This window comes from Loxodonta africana, chromosome 11 (genome assembly GCF_030014295.1).
Source record: "Loxodonta africana isolate mLoxAfr1 chromosome 11, mLoxAfr1.hap2, whole genome shotgun sequence".
In the NCBI taxonomy this organism is placed as follows: Eukaryota; Metazoa; Chordata; class Mammalia; order Proboscidea; family Elephantidae; genus Loxodonta; species Loxodonta africana.
The window spans coordinates 11965449-11987897 of NC_087352.1; the positions used below are offsets into that span (position 1 = coordinate 11965449).

General features: G+C 54.4%; 2 protein-coding genes across 4 annotated transcripts in view; one reads left to right on the plus strand and one right to left on the minus strand.

Moving 5' to 3' along the window:
• Window positions 1-16057, minus strand: part of EXOC3L2 (exocyst complex component 3 like 2) — a 38637-nt gene extending 22580 nt beyond the window's left edge. The window contains exons 1-3 of the mRNA XM_064293808.1: window positions 10697-16057; window positions 4899-5437; window positions 969-1602 (exon numbers count right to left, since the gene is read on the minus strand). Of these exons, the coding sequence (XP_064149878.1) occupies window positions 969-1602; window positions 4899-5421 (1157 nt within the window). The 5' untranslated portion in view covers window positions 5422-5437; window positions 10697-16057. The remainder of the gene's footprint in view (window positions 1-968; window positions 1603-4898; window positions 5438-10696) is intronic.
• A 234-nt stretch (window positions 16058-16291) lies between these two features.
• MARK4 (microtubule affinity regulating kinase 4) overlaps window positions 16292-22449 on the plus strand; it is a 47753-nt gene continuing 41595 nt past the window's right edge. For 2 of the 3 annotated variants that reach the window (XM_064293810.1, XM_064293811.1), the window contains exons 1-2: window positions 16408-16523; window positions 21370-21570. In XM_064293810.1, the coding sequence (XP_064149880.1) occupies window positions 16473-16523; window positions 21370-21570 (252 nt within the window). In that variant the 5' untranslated portion in view covers window positions 16408-16472. Of the gene's footprint in view, window positions 16524-21369; window positions 21571-22449 lie in introns of all 3 variants that reach the window. The other variant, XM_064293812.1, reaches the window with a different exon arrangement.

Genomic DNA, 22449 nt, shown 5'->3' on the forward strand with positions numbered 1-22449 from the left:
TGGAAAGAATAATGGTGCCAAGGTTCTAGGGGTGGAAGAGTCTGCTATGCTAATAAGGCTCTAGGTGTGGAAGGGTCAATGGTGCTAAGGTTCTAGGCATGGAAGGGTCTGTGGTGCTAATAAAGGTTCTAGGTGTGGAAGGGTCAATGGTGCTGAGGTTCTAGGTTTGGAATGGTCTGTGGTGCTAATAAGGGTCTAGGTGTGGATCTAACAATGTTCTAGGTGTGGAAGGATCAGTGATGCGAAGGTTCTAGGTGTGGAAGAGTCTGTGGCACTAAGGTTCTAGGTGTGGAAAGAATAATGGTGCTAAGGCTGTAGGTGTGGAGGGTCTGCTATGCTAATAAGGTTTTAGGTGTGGAAGGGTCAGTGGTGCTAAGGTTCTAAGACTGAACGGGTACAAAGTGCTCAGATTCTAGAATTGGAAAGTTCAGCGGGGCTAAAATTTTAAGACTGGAAGGATCAGCGGTGCTAAGATTTTAGGAACAGAAGGGTTAGTGATGCTAATACATTAGAACCAGAGCAGTGGACAGTGCTAACGTGCTAGGCTGAAAGGGCCAATGATGCTAAAGTTCTAGGGCTTCAAGGGTGGACAGTGCTAAGGTTCTAGGGCTGAAATGTCAACAGTGCTGAGGGCTGGGAGGGTCAGTCGTGCTAATAAGGTTCTAGGTCTAGAAGGTCCCATGCTGCTGAGGCTCTAGAATTGAACGCGTTCAGCGGTGTGAATATGTTAGGATATGGAATGGCGCTCAGGTTCTAGATCTGGAAGGGTCGGAGGTACTAAGGTTTCAGAGCCGGATGGAGGTTGCTAAGGTCCCAGGACCGCAAGGGAGGAAAACACTATGATTGTAGGACTGAAATGTTAATCTTGTTGAGGCCTGGGAGGGTTCTAGGATTGAAGGATCAGTTGTTTCGAGGTCCTTATGTCCTGAAGCGTCAAGAGTTCTGGGTGGGGTTCCACACCAGCTCACCTGGGGTACACCTGGTTGTGCCAGTGTAGCAGCGCGTAGCGGTCGGCCAGCGGCAGCCCGCGGCGGGCGGCGGCTCCCAGCCACTCGGCCAGCGCGCCGTGGTAGCCGCGCAGGTAGACGCCAAAGGCGCCCAGGCCGGCGGGATAGGCCGGCGCCAGGCGGCCGCGCACCACGCCCATGTCCTCCAGCAGCCGCGCGCGCAACGCTTCCAGCTGCCCGGCCAGGCCCCCGGGGGCCCCCGGGGCAGCCGCCTCTAGGCGCTCCCGCGCCGTGCGCGCCACAGCTTCGGCCCAGCGGGCGCGCAGCCTGCGGGCCGCCCCGGGCCCCCGGCGCCCGTCGGCCGCCTCCTCCTGCACCAGCACCTGGCCCAGCTGCGCCACGATGCCCGCGCCCGCGCCAGCGCCTGGTCCGGGGCCCGCCAGTGTCTCGCGCACCAGTGCCCACAGCTCGCGCTGCAGGGCCTCGTACAGTAGGGCCACGTCCCGCGCGCGGCGACCGCCGCCTGCGCCCTCGGCCTTGGGCGGCCCCGGCGCACCGCCCCCAGACAACGCCAGCTCTTCAGCCTCCAGCTCCAGGATGTGCTCGTCGGCGCGCGCCAGCTCGCGCTGCTGGATCAGGCTCAGGATCTCCAGCACTGTGGGGGCAAGACGGGCAGTCAGGGGAGGGGGCTGGGCTGGGGGGGTGGCAATGGAAAGGGGTGGGGAGGTGAGGAGAAGAGGGCTGGGGAGGGGGAAGGTGTCAGGGCAGAGGGAGAAACCAGGGTTAATTGGAAGGGTCAGGAGAAGGGGTGTAGGGGAGGGGGCAGATGAAGGAGGGGGGCTGGCGAAGTTGTGGAGGTACGGGTGGAGCCAGGAGTGGGAACGAGGCATGAAAGAGGGGGTCTGGAGACAAGGATAGAGAGAGTGGAGGGAGGGGAAGACAAGGGAAAGAGGAGGGGGAAAGTGGAGGAGGAGGAAGGGGCCAGCGCTTGGGGAGGGGAAAAGGAGAAGAAGAGATGAAGGAGGGGAAAAGGAAGAGGACCAGGATGTGAGGGAGGGGGTCCGAGGCCGAGGGCGATAAGGGGATGGAAGATGGAGAAGAGGGAAAGGTGAGAGAGAGGGATAGGGTGGAAGGAGAAGGGGCAGGGGAGGGTTAGGGAAGGGACTAAGAGGTTTGGAGATGTGAGAGGGAGTCTGGGATGGGGAGGAGGTCAAAAGACTAAGGGGTGGGGGAAGATCAGAAGCTCCGAGGAGGGGAAAGGTGCCTGAGAATGGGAGAGAAGTCAGGGGAAGTGAGGGTTTAGGATGATAGGAGGTTGGGGAAGAAGGAGGGAGAGGGTTGGGGGTGGGGATGGGGGGTAAGGAGCCCAGGAATGGAGAAGAGGTTCAGGGACAAGGTTAGGGAGGGTGTCAGAGAGTAGGTTAGGGAATAGTGGAGAGGTTAGAGAAGTTGAGGGATTAGGGTAGGAAATGTGCATCAGGGGCTAGAGAAAGGAATCCCAGAGAGGTGGGAGGGGTTAGGAATAGAGGAGGGGTCAGGGAAGGTGGGAGGAGGTGACGGAGGGCAATGAGAGCCAGGTAAGGGGAGAGGGGAATGGAGAGAGCCAGGGGGCAGGTTGGAGGCTTGGAGGTGGGATGAGGACTCAAGATCATAGATGGGGTCTTTTAGGGGTGGAGATGGCTGAGGGGTGATCTGGCACTCTGAGGAGTTCAGACTTCCCCCAGAAAGGAGAGTCCTGGGCTTGGCAGGCTTCTGAGAGAAGGCAGAAGGAGGGTCCCAGCGGCCTAGGGTTACCCCTGACACCTCCTCCCCCCTCCACTTCCTCCCTGGCAGAGAAACTATTTCCTGGCCAGGGCTATTTCTGCCCATCCGTTTCCAGAAGGCGGGGGCTCCAGTCACCCCCTCCTCACCTCCCTGCAGTGCCCTCCCAGTCCCCAGGGAGCTGGGGCTGAAATAGCCTCTGGCCAGGATGTGGAGGGCATCAGGGGACGAGGACAGGGCTCTCCTGAGGTCCCCAGCCCTGGGGCAGCCTGTCCCTGAGGGGGAGGACCAGCAGTGGGGATGGGGTGAAGGAGTGGAGATAAAGATAGACTTGGTGATAGGATTGAATTCAAATGGAGGTTGGAACAGGGTTGGTGTTGGGGATGGAGTTTCAAGAATGGGATGGGGATGGGACTGGAGATGAGGAAAGTGGGGGTTGGGATGGGAAGTTTAGGATTAGGATGATTGGGGTTGGACTCAGGAGAAAGAGGAAAATGGAAAAGGTGTTGAGAATGGCATTGGGGCTTGGGTAGGGATGGAGTTGGAGATGTGGATGGAGATGAGTTGGGGGAAATTTGAGGATGGATAAAGGTAGAGGTTGATGTGAGCTTAAAGATGAAGTTGGGACCAGTGTTGGGGTTAGGGGTGGGACTGTGGATGGAGTTAAAGATGGAGGTTGGGGAGGGGTGTTTAGGATTGGGGTGGAATTGAGATTGGAATTGGGGATGAAGATGGATTAAGGATGCAGGAGGAGGTTGAGGATGGAATTGGAGATGAAGTTGAGGGTTGAAGAGGGACCAGGAATGGGGATAAGATTGAATAAGGAGGTTGGGGAGGGGATTGGATTTGGAGGTGGATGCTGAGATGGGCCTGGGTTTAGGGTTAGGAGTGAGACTGAAGAGGGGAAAAGGGTTAAAGGTGGACATGAGGATGGGATGGAGGATGAGATGAGCGTAGAGGAATGGACGTGAGATGGGACTGCAGTTGGGGCTGTCGTGGTCTTAAAGCATAGAGATGAGGTTTAAGATGGCCTTTGGAGAAAGGGATGGATTGGGGATACACACACGGATGTGTCTCAATTTGGAGATAAGCAGAAGGTGGAAATAGAAAAGGCATTAAGGAAGATATTGCAGTTTGGGGTAGGAATGGGGTTGAAGATGGAAAAGGAGTGGTAATACCAGTTAGGGGATGTAGTTGGAGGTAGAAATTGAGGATGAGTATGAAGACGAAATTTGGGCATGAGTTGAGGTAGGGATGAAGTTGAACGTGGAGGTTGCAGACAGGGTTCAGAATTGGAATGGAGTTAGGGCTGAGGATCAGCGTGGGGATGGAAAAAGGGAAAGGATTGGGGATGAAGGAGGAGGTTGAGGATCAGGTTGGAGCTGAATTTGGGGGCTAGGGTTGGGGCTGAGGATGGGAATGAAAGTAAATATGGAGATTAGGGAGGCGCATGAAGTTAAAAGTGGATACTAGTGACACCCCTTTAACTCAGAACTGAAGCCACTCCTGAAATTCACCTTTCAGTCAAAGATTAGACAGGTCTCTAAAACACATGAGGAACGTGCTTCTTAATTCAATCACGTATGTGAGACCGAAAGGACAGCACCTGCCCAAAAGCAATGACGCGAAGGCAGGAAGGGACAGGAAAAATGGATGGATGGAAATGGGGAATTGAGGTGTGGAAGAGGAGAGCGTTGACACATCGCAGGGATTGCAACTGATGTCACAAAACAATTTGGGTATAAACTGTTGAATGAGAAACTAATTTGCTCTGTAAAGTTTCACCTAAAACACAATTTTAAAAAGTGGATGCTAGAGATGGGATTGACGTTGAGTTTGAAGTTGGAGAGGGAAAGGGGGTTGAAGTTGAGGATGGGGAGGAGATTAGAGTTGAGACGAATGTTAAAGATCAATATGGCATTGAAGATGGCAAGTGGAGACTGGGGTGGATGGGAGAGAGCACGTGGTAGGAGCCGAAGCCGGAGATAGGTGCTGGCCATTAGAACTGTGGTGGAGATGAGTCGGAGTTGTATATGGAGGTTAGAGAAGGAATTTGGAGGTGTGAATAGACATGGGGTCACAGATGGAGGCTGGGTTGGGGTTAAGTATGAAGACTTAGGATGGGCCAGGTTTGAAGATGGAAATGGGCTGTGTGATTCTCCCAGGTCTGAGCTTCTCCTCCCCACTCACCTGACAATGGCTCCTTCACCTTTGGGGGCTCTGGGACCTTGGGCGGAGGCTCAGGAGCTGCCTCACCTGCAGGCACCACCCTCTCAGCCAGTGATGCGCGCCGGGGCTTGGGCCCACGCCCCAGTCTCAGGAAGGCCAGTCTCCGGGCAGCCTCCCCAGGGTCCACGTCTTCGCTCTGGGACCGGGTCCCCTGAAGCCGGGCCAAGAGGCCAAAGTCGGCTGAGCTCCTGCGGATCCCCGAGGTCAGCACTCGGCCCAGAAAAGAACGAGACTGCCCATCTACTGGGCTGCCTGCTCGCCGGCCCGTGGCCCAGCCCAGCCGGAAGGGGGCCAGGCCTGCCAGCTTCTCCAGGGTGGCACGGCGGTGACAAGATGCCCCATTGGGCAGGGTCCCCAGCTCTCTGACTTCTCCTTCTGCCAGCCCTGGAACTTCCTCAAAAGGGTTCCGAGAGGCCCTCAGGGGCAGGGTGCCCGTTTGGGGCACCTTTGAGTCCGCCACCCCTAGACTCTTCAGGATAGGCATTTTGACGGGTGAGGACCTGGGAAAAAACAACAATGACCAGTATTGGTATTGGTGACAATAGCTCTGTGTGCACTTGTGTGCGTACGTGTATGGTGTGTGTGCCAGGCACTAGTCTGAGCCCTTCCTGATTCCTATAAGGTGGGGACTCTTATTATCTCCATTTTGCAGGTGAGGGAACTGAGGCTCAGAAAAGCAAAGGCACTAGCCCAGCGTCCCACAGCAATTCAGGGATGGAGTCAGAATTTGCACCCAGACCTGTCTGATCCCAGAGCCTGGGTTCTTTCCCGGAGGCATCCACAGTTAGAACCTTCCCCCACCTTACTCCTGCCCTGGCAGTAAGGGGCAATGTTTCTGGAATGTTCCTAATCATAGCTGACCCTCCTCTCCAGCGGAAACGAGCTCAGAGAGGGAAAGGATCTCCCCAGTGGCAACACAGGTAGCCAGGAGCAGACCACGTGGGGACCCAGGCTTCACCATCTCCTGGGACATCCAAACCAGACACCTGGGCCCATGCTTTAACACCTTTGTCTCCCTCAACTCCCCTGTCCAATCCATCCCCCATCACCACTCCATCATTCATTCCTTCAGCTGAACCTTATTGGGCAACAGGCAGGAGAGGCAAATCCATAGAAAGCAGATTAGTGGTTATACCAAGGGCTGGGGGCAGGGGGATGGGATGACTATGGAAAGAACCTGGGCTCTGGGATCCGACGGGTCTGGGTTCGAACAGCGGCTCCATCCCTGAATCACTGTGGGATGTTGGGGATGTGCCTTTGTCCTTCTGGCCCTCAGTTTCCTCATCTGCAAAATGGGGAGTGACTGCTTAATGGATACGGGGTTTCCTTTGCGGGTGATGAGAGTGTTCTGGAATTAGAGCATGGGAATGGTTACCCAGCATTGTGAACTTACTGAATACCACTGAACTGTATGCTTTACAATGATGGATTCTGGGTTATATGCATTTTGCCACAAAAACAGAAGAAAAACCTTACTGGGTATTTGTCATGAATCCGGCTCTGTGCAGGTATTGGGGACACAGTGGTGGCCAAGGCAGACCTAGCCCCTGTCCTCCGTTGCTCACAGCTTCCTGAGTCTGGCCCATTCCATCTCCTAAGGCTCTCTCCAGTCTGCTGTCCCCTGTCTCCCTCCTTCCCATGGTCCCTACCCGGGTGCAAGTCCCTCTCACTCCCCTGTGCCAGTCTTCCCCCTCATCTCCAGCCTCTAGTCTTGCCCCTCCAGTCCACTTTTGAGGATCTCATTAAAGCACAAACTTGACCATGCTCTTCCCTGGCTCCTAGCCCTTCCATGGCTCCCCAGTACCTTCGGGACAAAGCCTGGGACCCTTACCACAGCCTGCATGGTCTGGCAGCTGCCCACCTCACTAGTCCCATCCTGCACCCTCCTTCTGTTTTCTTTTCTCCAGTCTCCTCTAGGTTTCAGCATCTGCTTGTCCCTCCACCAGGAAGCCTGTTCTCCACGTTCCATTCCTGCTTCAAGATTCAGCCCCAATGCCCCCTCCTCCAGGAAGCCTTCCGTGACCCCCAGCCTAGATAAGGCACCATGCTGTAGGTTTTCTCTGTCTGGGCACAGGTCTGTCCCCACGCTGGACTATGAGCCCCAGGAGGACAGGGTCAGGGCTGTCTCTGTCATCTTTGTGTCCCCAGCACCCAGCCCAAGTCAGGCATTCAGGGAATGGATGCTAAACAGGAAACAAAGGAAGGAACATAGCAAGACAGTTCATTCCTTGGGTGGGGAGGAATGCTAAGTCCAGATGGATAGATAATTCAGTAAGGAACAAGCCCCACGGGGCCTTGAATGCCATGATGAGGGACTTGGACTTTCTCCCAGGGGCACTGGGAAGCCATCGAAGATTGCTTTTAAAATTATTAAGTATTCCAGACATTCAGAAAAGTACAGAAAACAAACTTACTGAGTGCCCCTGTGCCTACATCTCAGGTACAGCTAATGCGAACATTTGTTCTGTTTGCTTTCAGTGGTTTGTTTTTGTTTTGTTGTTTAATTTTAAAAATCAACACATTATAAATGCACCACATTTTCCCAACTCCCCTCCTTGATCTCACTCAGTCTAGCCCTCTCCCAAGGAACCCAGCAACTAGAATGCACCGTCCACTAGTCCAAACCCATTTTTATCTTCTGCCTACATAGACTTGGATCCAACAATAATATATTTCTTCCCATGGTTGCAAACCCTCTATAAATACTACCAAGGAGCCCTGGTGGCACAGTGGTTAAGCACTTGGCTGCTAACCAAAAGGTCAGCAGTTTGAACCCAACAGCCAGTCCCCAGGAAAGATTTACAGCCTTGGAAACCCTATGGGGCAGTTGTACTCTGTCCTGTGGGGTCACTATGAGTCGGAACTTACTCAACGGCAGTGGGTCTGGTTTTCTGATAAATAACTATCATACTATTTGTATCCTGCTTGTTGTTGTTCTTTTTTAGCTAATATTCCATGAGATGTACCCAAATCTGCTCACGTAGCTCTTGTTCATTTACTGTAAGCGCTGCATACCGTTCCATTGTGAGGATCTGACAAAACTGTGTAAATAAAGTTGCAGATGTTCGCAAGCAGCCTCCCACTGCTGGACACATGGGCTGTTAACCCAGACAGGGGTTCTGGGCAGGTGAGAAATGGGGTCAGGATTGGGCAGCCATCCAGGATGGATGGAAGGCCTGGGAGGAGGCTGGTGTTGAAGGAGCCCGGAGTTGGCTGCCTGGTGGACACAGTGGTTAAGAGCTACTGCTGCCAACCAAAAGGTCAGCTGTTCGAATCTACCAGCCGCTCCTTGGAAACCCTATAGGGCAGTTCTACTCTGTCCTAAAGGGTCCGTATGAATCAGAATCAACTCAACGGGTATGGTTTGGGTTTTCTTGGGGGTACAAGGGCATCTCCTTCCACGGTGAGAGGCCCCTCTTTTGCTTCCCCCATTTCTGCCTCTAGACCTCAGCTGTTGTTTCTCAGCCCTCCTATTCCTGGAGACATCCTTCCAGCCCCCTCCAGTCTCCATGGTCCCTGTTATGGATTGAATTGTGTCCCCTCAAAATATGTGTTGGGAATCCTAACCTCATGCCTGTGGTTATAATCCCACTTGGGAATGGGTTGTCCTTGTTATGTTAATGAGGCAGGACTAGTGTAGGGTGTGTTTTGAGTCAATTTCTTACAGAACACAAAAGGAGCAGATTAAGAGGGCTGAGATAGATGCCAAGCCACATGGAGATCTCCAAGGAACCAGGAAACAGAAGCTGAAGAGATAAGAACCTTCGCCCTGAGTACAGAGAGAAAGCCTTCGCCTGGAGCTGGCGCCCTGAATTCAGACTTCTAGCCTCCTAAACTGTGAGAAAATAAATTTCTGTTTGTTAAAGCCAACCACTTGTGGTATTTCTGTTATAACGGAAGTAGGTGACTAAGACAGCCGCCTAACTCCCCAGGGAGGCAGTCGCCATGACGACCCCTTGCCTGGAGCCCCCCCTGGCTGAGTGTGATCAATACTCAGCCCCACCACAGAGACACCACTCACACACTGATTTCTCTCTCTCTTTCATCTTTTCAAACTGGCTCCTACACGCATCATCCCCCAGAACTGGCACCATCTCCTCCCCAAAACCGTATCCAACGTCCCTCCAAAAAGCGTCTCCAACTACCCAGTCACAAAGAGAAATGAAGTCCTGATGCATGTCACAACGTAGGTGAGCCTTGAAAACATCACGCTGAGCGAACTGGGTCGGTCGAAAAAGGACAGATGCTGTATGCTCTCACTTATATGAGTAAGCAACTATATAGACACCAAAGATGATTAGTGGTTACCAGGGGCGGGAGGGAGGGGGCAAAGGGGAAGTTTTTGCTTAGAGGGCATTGAGGGTATATTAATGATGGTGGAATGATTTGCAAAAGGATAGCAAGAATGGTTGCACAACTTGAAGAATGTGACCGATGTCACTGAGTTGTACATGCAGAAATTGTTAAGACGGCAGATGTTTGGTTATGTATGTTTTCACAACAAAAAAACAAAACCGTCTTCATCTCCTTCCCCAAACTGGGGGCTCCGATTTCCCTCCAACATGGTCCAAATTAGGTTTGACATTCCCCCAACCAACTCCAACATCCTCCCCAAACTGAATCCAATACCCCAAACTCTTTCCAACACCCCCAAGCTTGGCTGTAACTTTTTCCCAAAAGCAGCCCGACGTCTTTCCCTTTCCTGGCTCCAATGCCCCCTCTGCAAACTGGATCCGACATCCTGCCCCCTCCAGCCCCCTGTCTGTCTCCCGGTGCCCAGCCCCTGACTCACTTCCCAGACCTCCCACAAGCCCCCAGCCCCCCGGCTCCCTCCCGCAGGATGTCTTGGCCACCAGAGCTTCCCTCTTGGGGCTCCTCCTCCTCTTCCTCACTGCCAGCCTTTTCCCAAAGGCCCTTGCCCTCCTCAGGGGCCCAGCCAGACCTCTATGTTCAGAAGTGGGCACCTCTACTCCCCAGTGTCTGCATCTGAGAACCGTCCTCACAAATTTGTATCCCAAGCCCAACCCCAGTCCAGTCCTCGCCCCCAAACACAGCCCCATCATCACCCCTGACCTGGCTTCAAACTCATCCACATCCCCAAACCCAGTCCTATCTCCGGCTCCATCTCTATGTCCACCCTTGTCCCCATCTCCCATCCCAAGACCCCATCACTTGTGAATGGTGCAAAGCAAGCACTCCATCCCTTCCTGGCCTCAGTTTTCCCATCTGTACTCAGAGGGAATCAGACCCAATGAGGTCTCATCTCTCTTCTACCTTGTTGTTATTGTTAGTTGCTGTCGAGTGGACTCGGACCCATGTGCTGTGCAGAGTAGAACTGCTCCATAGAGTTTTCAAGGCTGTGACTTTTCAGAAGCAGATCGCCAGGCTTTTCTTCCAAGGCACCCCTGGGTGGACTCAAACAGCTAACCTTTCGGCTAGTAGACGAGCACTTAACCATTTGCACCACCCAGAGCCTCCTCTTCTACCCGGGTAGTTCTAAAGTCCCCGTGGCTCCCTCGCAGCCTCTCCAAGCCCCTAGAGCCCCCCAAAAGTGCCCCCTGTACCCTTTCTCCCGTTCCCACCCCCATTCTGCCCTCCTTCTGGGGTCAGATTCTCTCTCTGTCCCCAGCCACCCCAGGCTCAGGGCACAGGTTCTCATTAACTCCAGTCCAATTCAACTTAGGGCAATGCTTCTTCCCAGGAGGCGCCCCCCAGGGAGTGGGAGGTGTGAATCCTGCTCCCCGACCCAGCATACTCACCTCCGTTGTCAGTGCCTCTGCCTCACTGTCTCTGCTGCTGTCCTGTCCCTCGGCTGCTCCAGCTACTCTGGCCAGGACTGCTGAGAGCTTGGTTCTGGGGGGGGGGGGCTCGGAGAAGGACAATTTCCTGTCAGGAAGCCCCTCCTTCTCAGGGGCCAGGGCGGGAAGGACTCATTATCTGTCTGCCCTTTCGGGCCAGCCTGTGGTTGGGCTGGCAGGGACAAGGCCCACAGGCCCGGCCCCCACCCGTACCTCCATCCCAGGCCGGAATAGGAGGGCCCCCCACTGCCTGCTTTTCACGCCTCCCAAGGTGACAACACCATCCTGGGCGCCCCAGGGAGACACCCCCTGTGCTGGACACTGGCCCAAAGTGGCTCTCTAGCCTGGGTGTGCCTGGAAGTATTTGAGTGAGAACTGAGGCCTCTGAGAAGGAGCAGGCTTCTATGAGATGAAGAAATCAGGAAGGCTTTGCACAGGGTCCCAAGGCTGGGCTTTGGGCCTGAGTAGGGGCAGTACTGGGCATGGCTTTGAAATTGCTGTTGTCTTTGCCTGTTGCTGTCAGCTGCTGTTGAGTTGGCCCTTGGCTCATGGCAGTCCCATGCACAATGAGGCAGAAAACTGCCTGGTCCTGCACCATCCCCATTATTGGTTTCAGATCAGACCATTGGGATCCATAGGGTTTTCATTGGCTGGATTTGGGAAGCAGATTGCCAGGCCTTTCTTCCTAGTCCTCCTTAGTCTGGAAGCACTGCTAAAACTTGTTCGGCATCATAGCAACATGCAAGCCTCCGCCGATGGACAGGTGGTGGCTGTGCGGGAGTTGCATTGGCCGGGAACCAAAGCCAGTTCTCTCACACAGAAGGTGAGACTCTACCACTGAGCCACCACTGCCACCTCTCTTTGCCTAAAAGGCCCTCAAAGACGGCCCCCCTACATGCCCCTCTCTCCCAGGACACCACTCTGATTTGTGAATTCCTTTATAGCTTTTTTCACAATCTGAAATGATCTGTTTTGTCTTCCTTGTAGGTGTTCTGACTCTTGCACTAGAATGTAAGTTTTATTAAAGCAGACTTTATCTTGCTCATCTTTGTATCCCTAAATGCATGTCTGGCATATACCAAAACCAGTTGCCAGCGAGTTCATCCTGACTCATGGCAACCCCATGTGTGTCAGAGTAGAACTGTGTTCCCTCCGTAGGGTTTTCAATGGCAGATTTTTTGGAAGTAGATTCCTATGCACCTCTGGGTGGACTCGAACCTCCAACCTTTCTGTTAACAGTTGAGTGTAACCGTTTGCACCACCTAGGAGCTTTTGGCATATAGTAGGTGCTCAGTAAAGATTTGTGAGCTGAATGCAGAAATGGGAATGGGATAGAGCTGAAGTGTGCAGATGGGTTTGGGGATGGATTTCCCTTCAGAGCTGTAGTTGGGGATAGACATGGCTGGTGTGGTTGGGCTAGGGATGGGTTAAATTCTGGGTGGGGTTGGATTTGGGGGTTAGGGTTAAGTTTAAGGCTGGGCTTTAGGTTTAGGGTGGCCATTCAGAAGCTAAAGAAGCCCCTGGGTGGCACAAACCATTAAGCTTTTGACTGCTAAGCTCATCACCACTGTTGGGCCTCCTCTGGTTTGAGCCCACCCAGAGGCACCTCAGAAGAAAGGCCTGGCAATCTGTTTCCTAAAGGTCACAGCCTTTAAAACCCTATACAGCAGTTCTACTGTGCACACATGTGGTTGCCATGAGTCAGAGTCAACTGGACAACAGCTGGCTTTTCTGGTTTCCAGAAGCCAGGCGTGGCGGGTGTTTGGCCTGGGGCCCATGATCTTTGGTCTAGGCAATGTTAGGGTTGGGGTTAGGATCTTTGTTAGGATCTGGGGCTGGGCTCAGAGGTTACAGCATTAGGAGCTCTCAGGACAAGTAGGCTGGGGGAAGTGGGTCAGGGGTCAAGGCTCAAAGGTCCCAAGGCCTTGGTTCAAAGACTAGATTCCATAGACAATGGGCCTGGGGGAGGGGAGGAACAGGCCTTGTCCTCCCTGTCAGTCTCCGCAGCAGCTTGGACCGGTGGTAATCAGATGGCAGCCTGGGCTGGGACCAAGACCTGTCACCATCACCGCTCCAGTTCCTTCTCTCTCTCTCTTTTTTCAAGTGTAATTTTGTTATTGAGATGCAATTCACATACCATAAAACTCACCATTGTAAAGTGTATAATCCAGTGGGTTTTAGTATATTCACAAGGTTGCACAACCATCCCCACCATCCAGAACATTTTCGCCACCCCCAAAAGAAACCATACACCCTTTAGCAGTCACTCCCATTCCCCTCTCCTCCCAAACCTCCCCCTCAAACCGCTGACCTACTTTCTGTTTCTCTGCATTTGCCCATGCTGAACATTTCATAGAAGTAGAACCACATAAGAAGTGGCCCTTGTGGCTGCCTTCTTTCTCTAAGCATAAAGTTTTCAAGGCTCTTCCATGTTGTACCTTTCACCTTTTTAAACTTCAGTCCCAGCATCTGGGAAATGGGGTGGGGACAGCACCAGGGATAGGGCAAGAACGGGGGTGGTCCTGACGTGGGTTAAGTCTGAGCGAGGAGACGATCTCCTGCCCCCTTGTGGTGTACGCGAAAACTGCAGCTCCCCGTGGCAAGGTCCCACCTCAAAGACCCCCAGAACCACAAAGCTCTTGGGATCACAAAGCTTCCAGAATACCATCCTGAACTCCTCCCTCTTTGCATCACTTGAGACGCCTTAGGATCCATTTGCTGAGTAATGACAATGATAATAATGTCACCCTCTTAGGAAGTTCCAGCCTGACCCGATGTGAAGCACTGTGCTTAACGTTTTCTCCTTCATTTGTTGACAACTGAGGTTAGTAGTAGTAGTATTCAGGGACAGGAAACCACAGTGGTTAAGCACCCAAGTTCTGGAGTTTGGGACCACTTGGGTTCAAATCCCAGCCCTGCCACTCACCTGTCGTGAGACCTTGGGGGCTTGCCTCTTCTTTCTTTGGGCCTCAGTTTCCCTCTTTGTAAATGCTGTTGATAATGATGGCTGCTATCTCCTGAAGTGGTAGAAAGGGTAAAGCACCTGGCCCTGGGGGTAGCCTTCAGGAGTCTAAGTAGCTGATAGTATTAGCCAGTGATGTTCTGATAAATGTTTACCAACCAGCTTGGGGAGGAGTGTGATTTGTAGCATTTGCCAATTTCCATGGTGTAAATATTCCCATCTTGCTAATTTCAAGCTACCAAGGCCACGTGGCCGAAAGCATTGTTGGGAGATGTGTCTGTTATTTAGTATTTCCCCTGTGCAGATAAGAAGCCCTGGTGGCAAGACGGAAACCCTGGTGGTGTAGTGGTTAAGTGCTACGGCTGCTAACCAAAGGGTCGGCAGTTGGAATCCGCTAGGCGCTCCTTGGAAACTCTATGGGGCAGTTCTACTCTGTCCTATAGGGTCCCTATGAGTCGGAATCAACTCAACGGCACTGGGTTCGGTTCGGTTCGGTTTGGGTGGCAAGACAGTTAAGTCCATGAAAAGTTGGCGGTTTGAACCCACCCAAAGGCTCCAACTGAGAAAGACCTAACCATCTGCTCCTGTAAAGATTACAGCCTAGAAAACTCTATGGGGCAGTTCTAATCTTACATGGGGTCACTATGGGTCGAAATAGACTCCATGGCACCTAACACCACCACCACGCAGATACAACAGATGTAAATAACCTCAAGAGCATAAATAATAGTAAAAGAACTAGAACAAAAAGTGCTGAGTATTTATTTTCTTTATTTTAAATAGGTCTCTGGGTGGTGCAAATGGTTTGCACTTGATGACTAACCTAAAGACTGCCTGTTTCTTCCCAGTGATCAGTGGAAGAAAGGCCTGGCAAGCTGCTTCTGTAAAGATTAGGAAAAAAAAAAAAAGTCCATTGCCAAGTCAATTCCACTCCAGAGTAGAACTGCCCCATAGGGTTCTAAGCAGTGGCTGGTGCATTTGAACTGCTGACTTTTCGGTTTGCAGCCCAGCTCTTAACCCCTGCGCCACCAGGGTTCCCTGTAAAGATTACAGGCAAGAAAACCCTATGGAGCAGTACTGTACTCCGTGGAGTCGCCATGAGTCAGAATCGATCTGATGGCAGTGGAATTGGCTTTATTTAAATGTAATTTATTTCATCATGAGTTTACACAATTTAATTTTTTAATAATGGCTGTGTTTAACCACCAGCTTCCAAAATTCCTGAGACTTTAACAGTTGCCTCTCACGAGCAGGCTCCAGGGCACTGCTGTTATCATCGCACCCATTTTTAAGAAGTGGAAACTGAGGCTCAGAAAGGTGGCAGGGAAGAGGCAGACACGCAGGGGTAGGGCCTGGACTGCGACCCAGGGCTGTGTAGTTCCCCGGCCGAGATACGCACTGCCATTCTGCCTCTCACCCCATTCTGAGATAGAGGGCAAAGGAGGGCCTTGGAGTGTGTGACCTCGGAGAAGCCAGTTTCCCATTCGGAGAAAGGCGATGTCCCACAATTAAACACTCCACCGAGTGCCTTTGCACCTGCTCCAGCCCAGTAGGTCCTTCCTCTCATTTTATAGACAGGGAAACGGAGGCCCGGAAAGGGCAAGCACCTGTCCTGAGTCACACAGCTGGGCATACAGGGTCCTCAGACCCCACCTAGGGTGCAGAGGAAAGGAGAGGCGGCTACAGCCCCCAACCTCTGGGTCTGGGGCCCCCTGCAGGTGGGCGGCAGCACTGCTACGGAGGTTGCTCAGGGCCTCTGCAGTGCCCCGCCCAGCACACCATCCCCCCGGCACCCTTCGCCCTCTGTCCGCGACAGCAGGAACGTCCAGGACCCCACGGCTGGGGGGGTGGAGGTGGGGCGGGAGTGAGAACGTGGGCAGCGACGTCTGCCTGGTCGCCGCCTCTGGAGACCCTCTGCCTCTGTGTCTCGCCCTTTAGCTCCATTTCCCTTCGTTTGTCTCTGCGTCTGTGCGTCTCTGTCTTTCCTTCTGTCTGTCATCTATTTCTCTCTGATTGTCGCTGACTGCGTGTCTGTTCTCCCAGCGTCTCTCTGTACTTCTCACTTTCTGTCTCTTTATGTGTCTCTCTCCCTATGTTTCTCACCCTGTCTTTACGTCTTTTTGTCTCTGTGTACTTCTCTGTCTCTCTTTTCATCTCTTTGTGTGCGTCTCTCCCTACCTGTCTCTCTCTCTCCATCTCTTTGCGCCTTCCTGTCTCTTTCTCTTTGTGTCTCTCTGTCATCTCTCAGTATCTGTCTCTGAGTTTCTGGCGCTCTGCCTCGCCTTTTTCTCCCCTTCTCTCTTTTCCGGCGAGTCTCCACTCTCCTGTGACAGCATGCTCCCCATCAACGCGCCCGGACATGCCTCCGCCCCCGGCCGACCCCGGCCTGCGCCTTTAAGGGCCGGCGCCGGGGGGCGGGGTCCCGGCGGCCCCGCCCCGCCCGCCCCTCCCCCTGACGTCCCTTCCTCCCCGACCCCTCCACCGCCTCCCTCCGCCGCCGCCCGGGCCGGCTCCGCGCCCCCTCCCCGGCCCCCGCCCGCCTGCCCGCCGCCCCCATGGCGCCGGGGGTTCCCACTGCACGGGGCCACTAGGACCCTCAGCGTCCCCTCCCCTCCCCCGCCTTGCCCCCTCTTCCGCGGCGCGGACCCAAGTGTCCCCGGCGCCCAGCTTTTGAGCTCGCGCCCCCAGGCCGGCGGGGGGGGAGGGGAAGAGAGGGGACCTCGGGACCCCCGCCCCCCCCACCCGGCCGCCCCCGCCCGCTGGGATCCGGAGAAGATGTCTTCGCGGACGGCGCTGGCTCCGGGCAACGATCGGAACTCGGACACGGTGAGTGGGGCCCGGCCCCTTGGGGATCCCCGGCCCGGTCCAGCCGCCGAATCCCTCGCCCCGCCGTGCCCTTCGCCCCGCGAGCCCCTACCCTCATCGTTCAGGCCCGGCCCCGCTCGCCACTGCTGACCCCCTCCTGCACCGCCAGGCCTCTCAGCCCTCCCCACCTCCCCAACCCAGCCCGACCCCTGGGGACGCCCCTCTCCCGGGACCCCCTCTCTGTCCCTCTGCTGGCAGCTTCCGCTCGGCTCTCTTCCCTCCAGGAAGCCCCCTCCCCTGCCAGCTAGGAGCCCCTCCCTTCTCCGGTGTGTTTAAGCCCCTTCTCCTCCAGGATGGGCACATCAGACAGCTCGCCCCTCCCGGATTTGCAGGGCCCCTGACCCCCAAGGCCCAGCCCTGGCTCGCTCCCAGGAAGGCCTGGCCCAGCCCTGCCTCCGGCTCTGTCCTTCCTGGTCTGGGTCTTGTGCTCTGCTGCCCCAGAAGCCCCCTCCTCCCGTTCCCAGCCCTTGCCCCTCCACCCCCCGCCCGTGATCCTGCCGGCCCCATTTGGGCAGCCCCTCCCAGGAAGCTGGTCCCCCACCTTTCCTCCCCACCTTTCCTGGGCCCAGGGCCTTTTTTTGCTTTTTCAAGGTCTCTCCACTCCCAGGCCTGGTCCCCATCTTCCCAGCAGCCTTGTCCTTGGATTCCCAGAAACCCGGCGCCCCCCCAGACCCCACCCGGACCCTCTCTGCCCTCTTCCTTTCCCAGGAAGCCTTGGCCTCCAACTTCCCAGGCCCTCCATCCCAGTCTCAGATTTCTAGGCCCTGGCTTACCTGACTCCAGGCCTCAGCCTCCCTTTATGACTCTCCAGCTTCAGGCAAGCCCCTTGCCCAAACCCCCAACCTCTTAACTCCCTCCAAGGCCTGCTAGCCCCTTCTTCACAGGCCATCATTGCCTCCCCTAGATTTCCAGGCTCCCAGCCCTTGTCCTGTTTCAAGGCTCCTACCTTCCTTGCTGGGGACCTGGCCTGCCAGGGAAGCCCCCTCTTCAACTTCAGAGGCCTTCCTCAGCCCGCAAGGCCTGGCCCCAGACCCTCTTCCAGAAGACTCCTGGACTTGAAGCCGCTGTACCTGCCCTGGCTTTGAGCTCTCTTCTCTTGGAAGCCTTCTCCCCAAATTTCTAGGCCTCTTGACCTGCCACAAGCTTAGGCTTGCTTCCTCTGGACTGCCCCTTTCACTGGAAGCCCCTTCCCCAAGACTCCAGCCCTCTAGGTCCTTCTCTGCTCCAGAAGCCCCCTTCTCTTATTTCTAGGAGTTTCCCCAAGACCCAGACCCCTGGTCCAGGGATCCCCGACCCCTGACTTCCACTCTCTGTGGTTTTGCTTTTTCCTGCCAAATCGCCTTCCCCAAATGCCCAGGCCCTCCTATCCCTACACCACAGCCCAGAACAATCCCAGAGAGTCCCGCCTCCCTATTCCCCGTATTTTTGGTCACTCTCAGCCCTTCCAGAGACCCTCCTGCCAACCAATCGGAGACCCCTCCCCAGCCAGGGTCTTTGTCCCTTTTCTCCCAGGCCTTCTGCCAAGCCCCTACCACTCAGAGCCACCCTCACCCCAGATACCCCACCAGAGAAATTTATTTTTCCTCTCTTTGTCATCTCTCAGGACCCTCCCTCAGAGATCTCCAATTTGGAGTCTGATGAGAGGCCCACCCTCCTCCCCCAGTCAGTACAGTCCTGGGTTCAAATTCTGGCTTTGCCAGTGGCTTGCTGTGTGTTCTCAGGCAACTGACTTTCTCCTTTCTGAGCCTCAGTTTCCTACTCTGGAAAATGGGCATGATCCCTGGACTCTATGACAGTGGGGGTTAAGCCTGGTGCATAGGAAGCCTCTGCAAATGTGAACTGTTATTGTACCTCAGGAGATGAGTCAGGCTGTTGTGCCTTCCTTGCCCAGGGCTCCTTGCTGTGAGCCTCAGTTTCTTTATCTCTGAAATGGTGTTGATGATCGCGTTTCCCTGTTAGGGATGTCTTAAGGAGCCAAGATTCTGTAAATATGTTATGGTAGCTGCTGTTGTCATTGTTACTTTACTTATTCACATTAACTTAGGTTCAGATCTGGTTTCTCTTTCTAGCTGTGTGACCTCAGGCAAGTGATCACACCTCTCTGAGCCTCATCTGTGAAATGGGCCTCATAAAGACTTCCTCCTTTTGTGGTTCATTTTTGTGCATAGTTCCAGGACAGCTAATCCCCTTCTCCTCCCCTCATATCTTGTCACCAAGACTTGCTTGTCCATCTTGGTGGGGGGGGGGTCTTCGGAATGTGAGTTCCTCTTTGCAGACGCTTCCTCTTCCACCTGGTTACCATGATGACAGCCACGTGGGGTCATGCTCCCCCACCTCAGGTTCCAAGACCCCTACCACCCAGCTTCCCCCTCTCTGGAGAGGTTCCCTAGCAATAGGCATGGTGGTGTTGGGGTGCCAGCCGGGCAGGAGGGAGCCGGGCCAGCTGGTGGTACTGGCCAATTTTAGCTCCCACCCCCGGCCCACGGGGGCTTCATCACACACTGCCCCAGCTGCCCCTTGCAGGGGTCCCTCAGCCATGCTGCCTGCAATGGGGTACCAGACCACCCCCAGGCGGGTCTCCTGGTGCCACCTGATGAGGATTCTTCTCCCAGCTCTTATCTCAGTGGAGATGGAGTCTTTATCAGGGCAAGGATCTCCACTTCCCTCCTCACCCTCCCTTGGGAGGAGGCCTGGGGCTGTGAGCCACCAGGAGGATGTGGAGAAGAGCTGGGAGCTCTGGAGCCAACAGGCTTGGGTTTGAATCCCTGCTCTGCTCCACATGCCCTGTGACCTTGGGCAAGATGCTTCAGCTGCCTGAGCCCTTGGGTCCCTGCTGCAAGACATGGGCAGTAATTGGACCCACACTGGAGGCCAGGGCGGGGGTCCAGTGGACAGAGGGCGTGGAGCTGGGGCTCAAGCAGTGGTGGGTGCTACTCCTCAGCCACAGGGTCATCATGCCTCTGCCACTTGGGATGAACCGTGACCTTACCTCTACTTTCCAAGCCTTGGCCTTCTGCTCTGGAATGTGGGGCTGCAGATACCTCCCTCATTGGGGTGCTGTGGGATTTGAATGTGGGTGAGGTGCTTATTAGCACAGGACTTGGCTTATGGCAAATGCTACCTAATAAGGATGATGGTGATGTGGGGGCTTGAGGCAGCGTGGGGGGCGGCAACGAACATCAATCCCAGGGTGGACTGTCTGTATTCAGAGCCCGGCTCTGCGCCTCCCAACCCGTGTGACCTTGGGAAGGTGACCTCACCTCTCTGGGCCTCAGTTTCCCCACCTGTAAAACAGGGATGATAGCTGCACCTCCACCCCAGGTTATTGGGAGGGTTGCAATGTGTGGCACATAGTTTGTGTTAGTTAAATGTTGTGGCCCAGCAGGGAGGCGGACCTGGGCACAGCTCACTGGCCACCCAGCCACCTCTGTCCCTCAGTTCCCTTTGTCCTCCTGCTCCCGCCCCAGCCCTGGGAAGGCCACAGGGACAGTGGAGGGTCTGGACAGAACAGCGCCGTCCTGGTTGGGGCCTCCAGCTCCCTCAGCCGCCCTTACCCTGGGCCCCAGCGCTGAAAGAAAGGTGCAGTCCCTGGGGCTCACAATCAGGACAGGCCAGTCTGGAGCAGGCAGGTGACCTGCAGGGGAGGGAGGCCCAGGAGGGACAGGACAGCAGGAACAGGATGTCAGGGACAGACAGGATCGGTGGTGTGGGAGGCAACGGGTCAGGGCACAGCTCAAGCAACAGTGTTTCATGTCGCTGGTGGAGGGTGGAGCAGGGAAGCAACAGTGTTTTTCCCGGATGGAAGGTGACAACAGCTGGAGTGAAGTGCACAAAGTAATCTTTGCAAAAGACTGTTGGAAACAGTGTTTGGAATAGGATTTAGAATACAGTAAAATGTTAGGGGCAGTAAAATTGGGAATAAAATGTTGACATTTGGGTTTGGATTAGAATTTGGGGAATAGAATGGGGGCAATAATAGAATAGAATGTTGGGAGCAGTGATGGGGTGGAGCAGTGTTGGGAGTGGTCATGGCTGAGGTGGAGTTTTGGGGGTGGGGATAGTTGAGGTGGAGTGTGAAGCGTGGGGACAGGTGGTGGTTGGGGTGGACTGTTAGGAGCAGTGATGGGTGAGGTGGAGCATGGGGACAGGTGATGGTTGGGGTGGAGTGTGGGGACAGGTGATGATTGAGGTGGAATGTGGGGACAGGTAATAGCTGGGGTGGAGCATGGGGACAGGTGATGGTTGGGATGGAGCGTGGGGGCAGGTGATGGTTGGGATGGAGCGTGGGGACAGGTGGTGGTTGGGATGGAGCGTGGGGACAGGTGGTGGTTGGGATGGAGCGTGGGGACAGGTGATGGTTGGGGTAGAATGTGAGGACAGGTGGTGGTTGGTGTTGAGCGTGAGAACAAGCAGTGGTTGAGGTGGAGCGTTGGATCTAGATTGAGGTCAACGCTGGGGTTAGGGGCTGCGTCATTTAAAATAGGATATTGTGGATTAGATGGGAATGTCAGCAATTAGAACAGGAAGTTGGGAGTAGACTGGCTGAGTGAGGGGTAAAGGGGTTCACCAGTCTGGGGCCCTGGGTGCTGCAGTATTAGAGGCCCAGATGTTTTTGTTCTTGAAGATATCTTGTAGAGAGAGATCAGAGACCCCCAGACATCATGATCCTCCATGGCCTGGGTTAGAAAATGGCTGCAAAGGGGCCAATGTCCAGGGCTAGAGTTGACTGCCCCAGCTGGTGGGTGTTGCCACAGGTGGATTGGGTGAGTGCTGCCCCCCAGCTCACGTTCCATCTTCCCCTACCCAGCATGGCACCTTGGGCAGTGGCCGCTCCTCAGACAAAGGGCCATCCTGGTCCAGCCGCTCCCTGGGTGCCCGGTGCCGGAACTCCATCGCCTCTTGTCCCGAGGAGCAGCCCCATGTAGGCAACTACCGCCTGCTGAGGACCATTGGGAAGGGCAACTTTGCCAAAGTCAAGCTGGCTCGGCACATCCTCACCGGCCGGGAGGTGAGTGTGGGGCTGCAGGTGGAGCTCAGGGACAATCCTAATATCCCCGAGTTGGAGGTCCAATCTAGCCCTCAGTTTGCTTTGGGACCTCAGGCAAGTCCTTTGTCTCTCTGGGACAAATCAGAGCATCAGATTTTTCCAAAGCAACCCTAGCAGGAGAAGAGAATTCATTGTAGGCATCCCTGAAGTTATCAAGAAAGCTCTGCAGAGCCATGTGTAGTATTTCTAAGAATTCGCGTAACTTTTGGGTCTGAACCTGGGTCACCTCCCTGTTTTGATGATGGACCTTGATTCTACCAAATCTTCCTGTGATGTTGACAAAAACACCAGGTTTATTGCCCTTGAGTTTTGAGTTACACCCCCACTACTCCTACTGACCCTTCTGGCATGGGCACATGTACTGAGAAGGATGGAAAGAATATTGCAGAAAGGGCCCCGTACAGGCCTTGTATCCCATCTAACTCACACTTAAAGAAAAAAAAGATGGTGGGTGGTTTCATGATTCCTCTCTAGCCCCCTTCAGCTTTAGAGAAAATGACTGGAGCAATTTCTCCTGCTTTAGATGGACTCTCCCCTGTTCCCACAATGCCCTCCACAGCAAACACACAAATGACACCCAGCCCCGATGGTTTTATGGGCAGATTCTACCAAACTTGCAAATTTTATGCCAATTCTTCTGGATACTAAAGAGGCTCCGGTGCTCAACTGCTTTATGTGCTAATTTGACCAGGAGAGCAAAACTAGTCAAGGAACAAAATTATAGGCCAATCTTACGAACTTAGATATAAAAGTCTTAAACAAGATTTTAGCAAATAGAATCTGGCAAATCGATTGAAGAAAGCTGTGCAGTGACAGAGCTGGGTTTATACCAGGAATGTG